At 54.2% G+C, this 12,464-nt stretch overlaps 1 protein-coding gene across 1 annotated transcript in view; it reads right to left on the bottom strand.

The window, feature by feature from the left end:
* The window catches only part of LOC147668831 (V-set domain-containing T-cell activation inhibitor 1-like), a 145,592-nt gene that overhangs the window by 37,731 nt on the left and 95,397 nt on the right, over nucleotides 1-12,464 (bottom strand). The window contains exon 3 of the mRNA XM_086948419.1: nucleotides 3,347-3,691. Coding sequence (XP_086804545.1) covers nucleotides 3,347-3,691 — 345 coding nt within the window. The remainder of the gene's footprint in view (nucleotides 1-3,346; nucleotides 3,692-12,464) is intronic.

Below are 12,464 nucleotides of genomic sequence, written 5' to 3'. Positions count from 1 at the left end.
ACCAATAGGGCAGCCAGTAGAGCTAACCTCTAGAGAGCCAACCAGTAGGGCAAATAATATAGCTCACCTCTGGAGAACCAACCAACAAAGCAAATAATAGACCTCACCTCTGGAGAACCAACCAACAGGGCAAATAATAGACCTCACCTCTGGAGAACCAACCAACAGGGCAAATAATAGACCTCACCTCTGGAGAACCAACCAACAGGGCAACCAACATACCTCACCTCTGGAGAACCAACCAATAGGGCAGATAATATAGCACACCTCTGGAGAACCAACCAATGAGGCAACTTTCCTTCTACACCCCCTCCCGCCACCTACGATCCTCCAACCAAGCCCTTGCAACTGTACCTCACATCAACAAAACCACCATGGGAGGCAGATCCTTCTCCTACCTGGCAGCTAAAACCTGGAACTCACTTCCCACTCACCTTCGCCTCACTCAGAACCACCTTACATTCAGAAAGCAACTTAAAACCTGGATATTCAACAAGTAATTCCCCACCCTTCCTCAAGCGCCTTGAGACCCTCTGGGTATGTAGCGCGCTATATAAATGACTTGACTTGACTTGACTTGACTCCTGGCTCTACAGATCATGTACTCTCTTCTGGCCTCCATAGACCATGTACCCTCTTCTGGACTCCATAGACCATGTACCCTCTCATGGCCTCTACAGACCATGTACCCTCTCCTGGCCTCTACAGACCATGTACTCTCTTCTGGCCTCCATAGACCATGTACTCTCTTCTGGCCTCCATAGACCATGTACCCTCTTCTGGACTCCATAGACCATGTACCCTCTCATGGCCTCTACAGACCATGTACCCTCTCCTGGCCTCTACAGACCATGTACTCTCTTCTGGCCTCCATAGACCATGCACTCTCTTCTGGCCTCCATAGACCATGTACTCTCTTCTGGACTCCATAGACCATGTACTCTCTTCTGGCCTCCATAGACCATGTACCCTCTTCTGGACTCCATAGAGCATGTACCCTCTCATGGCCTCTACAGACCATGTACCCTCTCCTGGCCTCTACAGACCATGTACTCTCTTCTGGCCTCCATAGACCATGTACTCTCTTCTGGCCTCCATAGACCATGTACCCTCTTCTGGACTCCATAGACCATGTACCCTCTCATGGCCTCTATAGACCATGTACCCTCTCCTGGCCTCTACAGACCATGTATTCTCTTCTGGCCTCCATAGACCATGTACTCTCTTCTGGTCTCCATAGACCATGTACCCTCTCATGGCCTCTACAGACCATGTACCCTCTCATGGCTTCTACAGACCATGTACTCTCTTCTGGCCTCAATAGACCATGTAGTCTCTTCTGGACTCCACAGACCATGTACCCTCTTCTGGCCTCTACAGACCATGTACTCTCTTCTGGACTCCACAGACCATGTACCCTCTCCTGGCCTCTACAGATAATGTACTCTATTCTGGCCTCCATAGACCATGTACCCTCTCCTGGCCTCTACAGACCATGTACTCTCTTCTGGACTCCACAGACCATGTACCCTCTCCTGGCCTCTACAGACCATGTACTCTCTTCTGGCCTCCGTAGACCATGTACTCTCTTCTGGCCTCTACAGACCATGTACTCTCTTCTGGACTTCACAGACCATGTACTCTCTTCTGGCCTCTACAGACCATGTACCCTCTTCTGGCCTCTACAGATCATGTACTCTCTTCTGGCCTCCATAGACCATGTGCTCTCTCCTGGCCTCTACAGACCATGTACTCTCTCCTGGCCTCTACAGACCATGTACTCTCTTCTGGCCTCTACAGATCATGTACTCTCTTCTGGACTCCATAGACCATGTACTCTCTTCTGGCCTCTACAGATCATGTACTCTCTTCTGGACTCCATAGACCATGTACTCTCTTCTGGCCTCTACAGACCATGTACTCTCTTCTGGTCTCCACAGACCATGTACTCTCCTCTGGACTCCGTAGACCATGTACTCTCTTCTGGCCTCTACAGACCATGTACTCTCTTCTGGCCTCCATAGACCATGTACTCTCTTCAGGCCTCCATAGACCATGTACTCTCTTCTGGCCTCCACAGACCATGTACTCTCTTCTGGACTCCATAGACCATGTACCCTCTCCTGGCCTCTACAGACCATGTACTCTCTTCTGGGCTTTACAGACCATGTACCCTCTCCTGGCCTTCATAGACCATGTACTCTCTTCTGGCCTCCATAGACCATGTACCCCCTCCTGGTCTCTACAGACCATGTACTCTCTTCTGGCCTCTACAGACCATGTACTCTCTTCTGGCCTCTACAGACCATGTTCTCTCTTCTGGCCTCCATAGACCATGTACTCTCTTCTGGACTCCACAGACCATGTACCCTCTCCTGGCCTCTACAGACCATGTACTCTTTCCTGGCCTCTACAGACCATGTACTCTCTCCTGGCCTCTACAGATCATGTACTCTCTTCTGGACTCCACAGACCATGTACCCTCTCCTGGCCTCTACAGACCATGTACTCTCTTCTGACCTCCATAAACCATGTACTCTCTCCTGGCCTCTACAGACCATGTACTCTCTTCTGGTCTCTAAATACCATGTACCCTCTCCTGGGGCCCGATTCACAGAACTAACTTAAGACAAAAACCTAAACTTACTACCATTTAGGTGTTCACAGAAGGCACTTACTCATTTTGGTATTCACAGAAGGCACTTACTCATTTTGGTATTCACAGAAGGCACTTACTCATTTTGGTATTCACAGAAGGCACTTACTCATTTCGGTATTCACAGAAGGCGCTTACTCATTTCGGTATTCACAGAAGTTAGGACTCCCAACTTTAGGACTCCTGAATGCCTTCTGTGAATTCCGAAAGTCTTAAAGTTAGGATTTTTCTAGCCTCTTCTTGTCACTATAGATATCCTACTGTCTTCTCGTTTATACTGATCAGCCGTCTCTTCTGTATGCGGAAGGCCTGGCCTTCTCACTGGTCGGTATCACTCCAGCTTCTGGTCACTAGAGACAATGTCTTACTGACGTAGGTATCCAAAGATTCTCTTCCTGTCAGTGCAGCCCTTGGTCACTGTCTAGCCCCTGCATTTCAGACTCATGCATGCCCCTGTCTTAGTTTCAGACCTTGCTGTCTCAACTCACCACAGACCTCACTCTCTTCTCAGCGCTACCTTGGAGGTCTTCTCTTCTGTGCACTATAGAGTAGGGGAGCACACCAGCATGCAAAGCATGCCATTCTGTAAGTTTATGGAGCCACAAACCCTGGAAGGTTGAGCTGTGCTGATCATGGGTGCAAGTGTACAAATCTCATGATACTACCAGTGCTTTGAAGCATGCCACTTACTTCCAACCCGGAACTCCATCTTGGCGCTTCCTGCGCCAGCAGACGTGGTCACGGAGCACTTGTAGGTCCCAGCGTCATCCAGATTGACGCCGGTCAGCTTCAGCGAGGCGTTGCCTGATCCCACCTGTGTCGGGAACAGCTCAGCCCGGCCCTTGAAGATGGCGTTCTGGTCCTTGAGGTTGTCGGCGCCCTTTTCGTAGCGGTAGACGATGCCGCTCACTCCCTCCTTCTCCCACAGGATGACGTTATTCTGTTTTATATCTGGAGTGAAGGTACAGAGCAGGAGGCCCACGTCCCCAATACGGCTCACCGAGGTGGAGGCTTTCACAGTGTTGGAGATGCTTCCTGGAAGGCAAAGAACAGGTTTCTATGAGAGATCTACTCAAGGCCATCTGTTACCCAGACAACTCAAGCGGTAGAACCCACGACCATCTACCAAAGCGTTCCCCATGGGCAGTATCTGTTCATCCACCCAGCTCAAGCTGCAGATTCTATGACCATCTACCAATGCGTTCCCCTTGGGCAGTGTCTGTTATCATCCACCTGACTCAAGCGGCTGAACCTACCACCATCTACCAATGCGTTCCCCTTGGGCAGTGTCTGTTATCATCCACCCAAATCAAGCGGCGGAACCTACCACCATCTACCAATGCGTTCCCCTTGGGCAGTGTCTGTTATCATCCACCCGACTCAAGCGGCGGAACCTACCACCATCTACCAATGCGTTCCCCATGGGCAGTGTCTGTTATCATCCACCCAACTCAAGCGGCGGAACCTACCACCATCTACCAATGCGTTCCCCTTGGGCAGTGTCTGTTATCATCCACCCAACTCAAGCGGCGGAACCTACCACCATCTACCAATGCGTTCCCCATGGGCAGTGTCTGTTATCATCCACCCAACTCAAGCGGCGGAACCTACCACCATCTACCAATGCGTTCCCCTTGGGCAGTGTCTGTTATCATCCACCCAACTCAAGCGGCGGAACCTACCACCATCTACCAATGCGTTCCCCTTGGGCAGTGTCTGTTATCATCCACCCAACTCAAGCGGCGGAACCTACCACCATCTACCAATGCCTTCCCCTTGGGCAGTGTCTGTTATCATCCACCCAACTCAAGCGGCGGAACCTACCACCATCTACCAATGCGTTCCCCATGGGCAGTGTCTGTTATCATCCACCCAACTCAAGCGGCGGAACTTACCACCATCTACCAATGCGTTCACCTTGGGCAGTGTCTGTTATCATCCACCCAACTCAAGCGGCGGTACCTACCACCATCTACCAATGCGTTCCCCTTGGGCAGTGTCTGTTATCATCCACCCAACTCAAGCGGCGGTACCTACCACCATCTACCAATGCGTTCCCCTTGGGCAGTGTCTGTTATCATCCACCCAACTCAAGCGGTGGAACCTACCACCATCTACCAATGCGTTCCCCATGGGCAGTGTCTGTTATCATCCACCCAACTCAAGCGACGGAACCTACCCCCATCTACCAATGCCTTCCCCTTGGGCAGTGTCTGTTATCATCCACCCAACTCAAGCGGCGGAACCTACCACCATCTACCAATGCCTTCCCCTTGGGCAGTGTCTGTTATCATCCACCCAACTCAAGCGGCAGAACCTACCACCATCTACCAATGCGTTCCCCTTGGGCAGTGTCTGTTATCATCCACCCAACTCAAGCGGCGGAACCTACCACCATCTACCAATGCGTTCCCCTTGGGCAGTGTCTGTTATCATCCACCCAACTCAAGCGGCGGAACCTACCACCATCTACTAATGCGTACCCCATGGGCAGGTACTTCTGTGATCCACCCATATCATGCGGCAGAGCCTATAACCATTTGCCCATGCGTACCACATGGGCAGGACCTGCCACAACCCACCCAACTCAAGTGGCAGAGTCTATGACCATCTACCAATGCATGCCCCATGGGCAGGGCCTTCCTCCCCCTACCCACAATGAGAAGGGAGCATGTATTACCCTGTACCCATGGTTATTTCAGTGGCAGGCCCTTCTCCCAGGTCCTTCTTCCATCCACCCAACAGGAGAGGGCAGAGTAGGTGTCCCACTGTCAATGTGCAGCCATGAGCATGGCTTTCTGTCATTCACCCTATTACAAGAGGACTATAACCCTTGGACAGGGCCATGCACCAATAAATGAGGGCAGAGTACATGGCCCTTGCCAGTATTAACCCAAAGGGTAAGGCCTGCTGTAACCCACCCAAGACAGGGCAGAGTATATGACCCTTCGCCGGTGTTAACCCAAAGGGCAAGGCCTGCTGCCACCTACCCAAGACAGGGCAGAGTATATGACCCTTCGCCAGTGTTAACCCAAAGGGCAAGGCCTGCTATCACCCACCCAAGACAGGGCAGAGTATATGACCCTTCCCCAGTGTTAACCCAAAGGGCAAGGCCTGCTGTCACCCACCCAAGACAGGGCAGAGTATATGACCCTTCGCTTGTGTTAACCCAAAGGGCAAGGCCTGCTGTCACCCACCCAAGACAGGGCAGAGTATATGACCCTTCACCGGTGTTAACCCAAAGGGCAAGGCCTGCTATCACCCACCCTAGACAGGGCAGAGTATGTGACCCTTCGCCGGTGTTAACCCAAAGGGCAAGGCCTGCTGTAACCCACCCAAGACAGGGCAGAGTATATGACCCTTCGCCGGTGTTAACCCAAAGGGCAAGGCCTGCTGCCACCTACCCAAGACAGGGCAGAGTATATGACCCTTCGCCGGTGTTAACCCAAAGGGCAAGGCCTGCTGTAACCCACCCAAGACAGGGCAGAGTATATGACCCTTCGCCGGTGTTAACCCAAAGGGCAAGGCCTGCTGCCACCTACCCAAGACAGGGCAGAGTATATGACCCTTCGCCAGTGTTAACCCAAAGGGCAAGGCCTGCTGTCACCCACCCAAGACAGGGCAGAGTATATGACCCTTCCCCAGTGTTAACCCAAAGGGCAAGGCCTGCTGTCACCCACCCAAGACAGGGCAGAGTATATGACCCTTCGCAGGTGTTAACCCGAAGGGCAAGGCCTGCTGTCACTCACCCAAGACAGGGCAGAGTATATGACCCTTCGCCGGTGTTAACCCAAAGGGCAAGGCCTGCTGTAACCCAGCCAAGACAGGGCAGAGTATATGACCCTTCCCCAGTGTTAACCCAAAGGGCAAGGCCTGCTGTCACCCACCCAAGACAGGGCAGAGTATATGACCCTTCCCCAGTGTTAACCCAAAGGGCAAGGCCTGCTGTCACCCACCCAAGACAGGGCAGAGTATATGACCCTTCGCCGGTGTTAACCCAAAGGGCAAGGCCTACTGTCACTCACCCAAGACAGGGCAGAGTATATGACCCTTCCCCAGTTTTAACCCAAAGGGCATGCCTGCTGTCACCCACCCAAGACAGGGCAGAGTATATGACCCTTCCCCAGTGTTAACCCAAAGGGCAAGGCCTGCTGTCACCCACCCAAGACAGGGCAGAGTATATGACCCTTCGCCAGTGTTAACCCAAAGGGCAAGGCCTGCTATCACCCACCCAAGACAGGGCAGAGTATATGACCCTTCCCCAGTGTTAACCCAAAGGGCAAGGCCTGCTGTCACCCACCCAAGACAGGGCAGAGTATATGACCCTTCGCCGGTGTTAACCCAAAGGGCAAGGCCTGCTGTCACTCACCCAAGACAGGGCAGAGTATATGACCCTTCGCCGGTGGTAACCCAAAGGGCAAGGCCTGCTATCACCCACCCTAGACAGGGCAGAGTATATGACCCTTCGCCGGTGTTAACCCAAAGGCCAATGCCAGCTGTCACCCACCCAAGACAGGGCAGAGTATATGACCCTTCGCCAGTGTTAACCCAAAGGGCAAGGCCTGCTATCACCCACCCAAGACAGGGCAGAGTATATGACCCTTCCCCAGTGTTAACCCAAAGGGCAAGTCCTGCTGTCACCCACCCAAGACAGGGCGGAGTATATGCCCCTTCGCCGGTGTTAACCCAAAGGGCAAGGCCTGCTATCACCCACCCAAGACAGGGCAGAGTATATGACCCTTCACCAGTGTGAACCCAAAGGGCAAGTCCTGCTGTCACCCACCCAAGACAGGGCAGAGTATGTGACCCTTCGCCGGTGTTAACCCAAAGGGCAAGTCCTGCTGTCACCCACCCAAGACAGGGCGGAGTATATGCCCCTTCGCCGGTGTTAACCCAAAGGGCAAGGCCTGCTGTCACCTACCCAAGACAGGGCGGAGTATATGCCCCTTCGCCGGTGTTAACCCAAAGGGCAAGGCCTGCTATCACCCACCCAAGACAGGGCAGAGTATTTGACCCTTCGCCAGTGTTAACCCAAAGGGCATGGCCTGCTGTCACTCACCCAAGACAGGGCAGAGTATATGACCCTTCCCCAGTGTTAACCCAAAGGGCAAGGCCTGCTGTCACCCACCCAAGACAGGGCAGAGTATATGACCCTTCGCCGGTGTTAACCCAAAGGGCAAGGCCTGCTGTCACCCACCCAAGACAGGGCAGAGTATATGACCCTTCGCCAGTGTTAACCCAAAGGGCAAGGCCTGCTATCACCCACCCAAGACAGGGCAGAGTATATGACCCTTCCCCAGTGTTAACCCAAAGGGCAAGGCCTGCTGTCACCCACCCAAGACAGGGCAGAGTATATGACCCTTCGCCGGTGTTAACCCAAAGGGCAAGGCCTGCTCTCACTCACCCAAGACAGGGCAGAGTATATGACCCTTCGCCGGTGTTAACCCAAAGGGCAAGGCCTGCTGTCACTCACCCAAGACAGGGCAGAGTATATGACCCTTCGCCGGTGTTAACCCAAAGGGCAAGGCCTGCTGTCACTCACCCAAGACAGGGCAGAGTATATGACCCTTCGCCGGTGTTAACCCAAAGGGCAATGCCTGCTATCACCCACCCAAGACAGGGCAGAGTATATGACCCTTCACCAGTGTGAACCCAAAGGGCAAGTCCTGCTGTCACCCACCCAAGACAGGGCAGAGTATATGACCCTTCGCCGGTGTTAACCCAAAGGGCAAGGCCTGCTGTCACCCACCCAAGACAGGGCAGAGTATTTGACCCTTCCCCAGTATTAACCCAAAGGGCAAGGCCTGCTATCACCCACCCAAGACAGGGCAGAGTATATGACCCTTCCCCAGTGTTAACCCAAAGGGCAAGGCCTGCTGTCACCCACCCAAGACAGGGCAGAGTATATGACCCTTCCCCAGTGTTAACCCAAAGGGCAAGGCCTGCTGTCACCCACCCAAGACAGGGCAGAGTATATGACCCTTCCCCAGTGTTAACCCAAAGGGCAAGGCCTGCTGTCACCCACCCAAGACAGGGCAGAGTATATGACCCTTCGCCAGTGTGAACCCAAAGGGCAAGGCCTGCTGTCACCCACCCAAGACAGGGCAGAGTATATGACCCTTCACCGGTGTTAACCCAAAGGGCAAGGCCTGCTATCACCCACCCTAGACAGGGCAGAGTATATGACCCTTCGCCGGTGTTAACCCAAAGGGCAATGCCTGCTATCACCCACCCAAGACAGGGCAGAGTATATGACCCTTCGCCGGTGTTAACCCAAGGGCAAGGCCTGCTGTCACCCACCCAAGACAGGGCAGAGTATATGACCCTTCGCCAGTGTTAACCCAAGGGCAAGGCCTGCTGTCACCCACCCAAGACAGGGCAGAGTATATGACCCTTCGCCAGTGTTAACCCAAAGGGCAAGGCCTGCTGTCACCCACCCAAGACAGGGCAGAGTATATGACCCTTCGCCAGTGTTAACCCAAAGGGCAAGGCCTGCTGTCACCCACCCTAGACAGGGCAGAGTATATGACCCTTCCCCAGTGTTAACCAAAAGGGCAAGGCCTGCTGTCACCCACCCAAGACAGGGCAGAGTATATGACCCTTCGCCAGTGTTAACCCAAAGGGCAAGGCCTGCTGTCACCCACCCAAGACAGGGCAGAGTATATGACCCTTCGCCGGTGTTAACCCAAAGGGCAAGGCCTGCTGTCACCCACCCAAGACAGGGCAGAGTATATGACCCTTCGCCGGTGTTAACCCAAAGGGCAAGGCCTGCTGTCACTCACCCAAGACAGGGCAGAGTATATGACCCTTCGCCGGTGTTAACCCAAAGGGCAAGGCCTGCTATCACCCACCCACGACAGGGCAGAGTATATGACCCTTCGCCAGTGTTAACCCAAAGGGCAAGGCCTGCTATCACCCACCCAAGACAGGGCAGAGTATATGACCCTTGGCCAGTGTTAACCCAAGGGGCAAGGCCTGCTGTCACCCACCCAAGACAGGGCAGAGTATATGACCCTTCCCCAGTGTTAACCCAAAGGGTAGGGCCTGCTGTCACCCACCCAAGACAGGGCAGAGTATATGACCCTTCGCCAGTGTTAACCCAAAGGGCAAGGCCTGCTATCACCCACCCAAGACAGGGCAGAGTATATGACCCTTCGCCAGTGTTAACCCAAAGGGCAAGGCCTGCTGTCACCCACCCAAGACAGGGCAGAGTATATGACCCTTCGCCAGTGTTAACCCAAAGGGTAGGGCCTGCTGTCACCCACCCAAAACAGGGCAGAGTATATGACCCTTCGCCGGTGTTAACCCAAAGGGCAAGGCCTGCTGTCACCCACCCAAGACAGGGCAGAGTATATGTCCCTTTACTGGTGTTAACCCAAAGGGCAAGGCCTGCTATCACCCACCCAAGACAGGGCAGAGTATATGACCCTTCGCCAGTGTTAACCCAAAGGGCAAGGCCTGCTGTCACCCACCCAAGACAGGGCAGAGTATATGACCCTTCGCCGGTGTTAACCCAAAGGGCAAGGCCTGCTATCACCCACCCAAGACAGGGCAGAGTATATGACCCTTCGCCAGTGTTAACCCAAAGGGCAAGGCCTGCTGTCACCCACCCAAGACAGGGCAGAGTATATGACCCTTCGCCAGTGTTAACCCAAAGGGTAGGGCCTGCTCTCACCCACCCAAAACAGGGCAGAGTATATGACGCTTCGCCAGTGTTAACCCAAAGGGTAGGGCCTGCTGTCACCCACCCAAGACAGGGCAGAGTATATGACCCTTCCCCAGTGTTAACCCAAAGGGCAAGGCCTGCTGTCACCCACCCAAGACAGGGCAGAGTATATGACCCTTCGCCAGTGTTAACCCAAAGGGCAAGGCCTGCTGTCACCCACCCAAGGCAGGGCAGAGTATATGGGGCAAGGCCTGCTGTCACCCACCCAAGACAGGGCAGAGTATATGACCCTTCACCAGTGTGAACCCAAAGGGCAAGGCCTGCTGTCACCCACCCAAGACAGGGCAGAGTATATGACCCTTCGCCGGTGTTAACCCAAAGGGCAAGGCCTGCTGTCACCCACCCTAGACAGGGCAGAGTATATGACCCTTCGCCAGTGTTAACCCAAAGGGCAAGGCCTGCTGTCACCCACCCAAGACAGGGCAGAGTATATGACCCTTCGCCGGTGTTGACCCAAAGGGCAAGGCCTGCTGTCACCCACCCAAGACAGTGCAGAGTATATGACCCTTCGCCGGGGTTAACCCAAAGGGCAAGGCCTGCTGTCACCCACCCAAGACAGGGCAGAGTATATGACCCTTCCCCAGTGTTAACCCAAAGGGCAAGGCCTGCTGTCACCCACCCAAGACAGGGCAGAGTATATGACCCTTCGCCAGTGTTAACCCAAAGGGCAAGGCCTGCTGTCACCCACCCAAGACAGGGCAGAGTATATGACCCTTCGCCAGTGTTAACCCAAAGGGCAAGGCCTGCTGTCACCCACCCTAGACAGGGCAGAGTATATGACCCTTCGCCAGTGTTAACCCAAAGGGCAAGGCCTGCTGTCACCCACCCAAGACAGGGCAGAGTATATGACCCTTCGCCGGTGTTAACCCAAAGGGCAAGGCCTACTATCACCCACCCAAGACAGGGCAGAGTATATGACCCTTCGTCGGTGTTAACCCAAAGGGCAAGGCCTGCTATCACCCACCCAAGACAGGGCAGAGTATATGACCCTTCGCCGGTGTTAACCCAAAGGGCAAGGCCTGCTGTCACCCACCCTAGACAGGGCAGAGTATATGACCATTCGCCGGTGTTAACCCAAAGGGCAAGGCCTGCTGTCACCCACCCAAGACAGGGCAGAGTATATGACCCTTCCCCAGTGTTAACCCAAAGGGCAAGGCCTGCTGTCACCCACCCAAGACAGGGCAGAGTATATGACCCTTCGCCAGTGTTAACCCAAAGGGCAAGGCCTGCTGTCACCCACCCAAGACAGGGCAGAGTATATGACCCTTCGCCGGTGTTAACCCAAAGGGCAAGGCCTGCTGTCACCCACCCAAGACAGGGCAGAGTATATGACCCTTCGCCAGTGTTAACCCAAAGGGCAAGGCCTGCTGTCACCCACCCAAGACAGGGCAGAGTATATGACCCTTCCCCAGTGTTAACCCAAAGGGCAAGGCCTGCTGTCACTCACCCAAGACAGGGCAGAGTATATGGCCCTTCGCCGGTGTTAACCCAAAGGGCAAGGCCTGCTGTCACCCACCCAAGACAGGGCAGAGTATATGACCCTTCGCCGGTGTTAACCCAAAGGGCAAGGCCTGCTGTCACCCACCCAAGACAGGGCAGAGTATATGACCCTTCGCCGGTGTTAACCCAAAGGGCAAGGCCTGCTGTCACCCACCCAAGACAGGGCAGAGTATATGACCCTTCGCCAGTGTTAACCCAAAGGCCAAGGCCTGCTGTCACTCACCCAAGACAGGGCAGAGTATATGACCCTTCGCCGGTGTTAACCCAAAGGGCAAGGCCTGCTATCACCCACCCAAGACAGGGCAGAGTATATGACCCTTCGCCAGTGTTAACCCAAAGGGCAAGGCCTGCTGTCACCCACCCAAGACAGGGCAGAGTATATGACCCTTCGCCAGTGTTTACCCAAAGGGCAAGGCCTGCTGTCACTCACCCAAGACAGGGCAGAGTATATGACCCTTCGCCGGTGTTAACCCAAAGGGCAAGGCCTGCTGTAACCCACCCAAGACAGGGCCGAGTATATGACCCTTCGCCGGTGTTAACCCAAAGGGCAAGGCCTGCTGCCACCTACACAAGACAGGGCAG

The sequence above is a fragment of the Lissotriton vulgaris genome, unplaced genomic scaffold (assembly GCF_964263255.1).
Source record: "Lissotriton vulgaris unplaced genomic scaffold, aLisVul1.2 SCAFFOLD_3258, whole genome shotgun sequence".
Classification (NCBI taxonomy): Eukaryota; Metazoa; Chordata; class Amphibia; order Caudata; family Salamandridae; genus Lissotriton; species Lissotriton vulgaris.
Note: the sequence above shows the minus strand (reverse complement) of the source record. Positions and strands in the feature narration are given on the sequence as shown.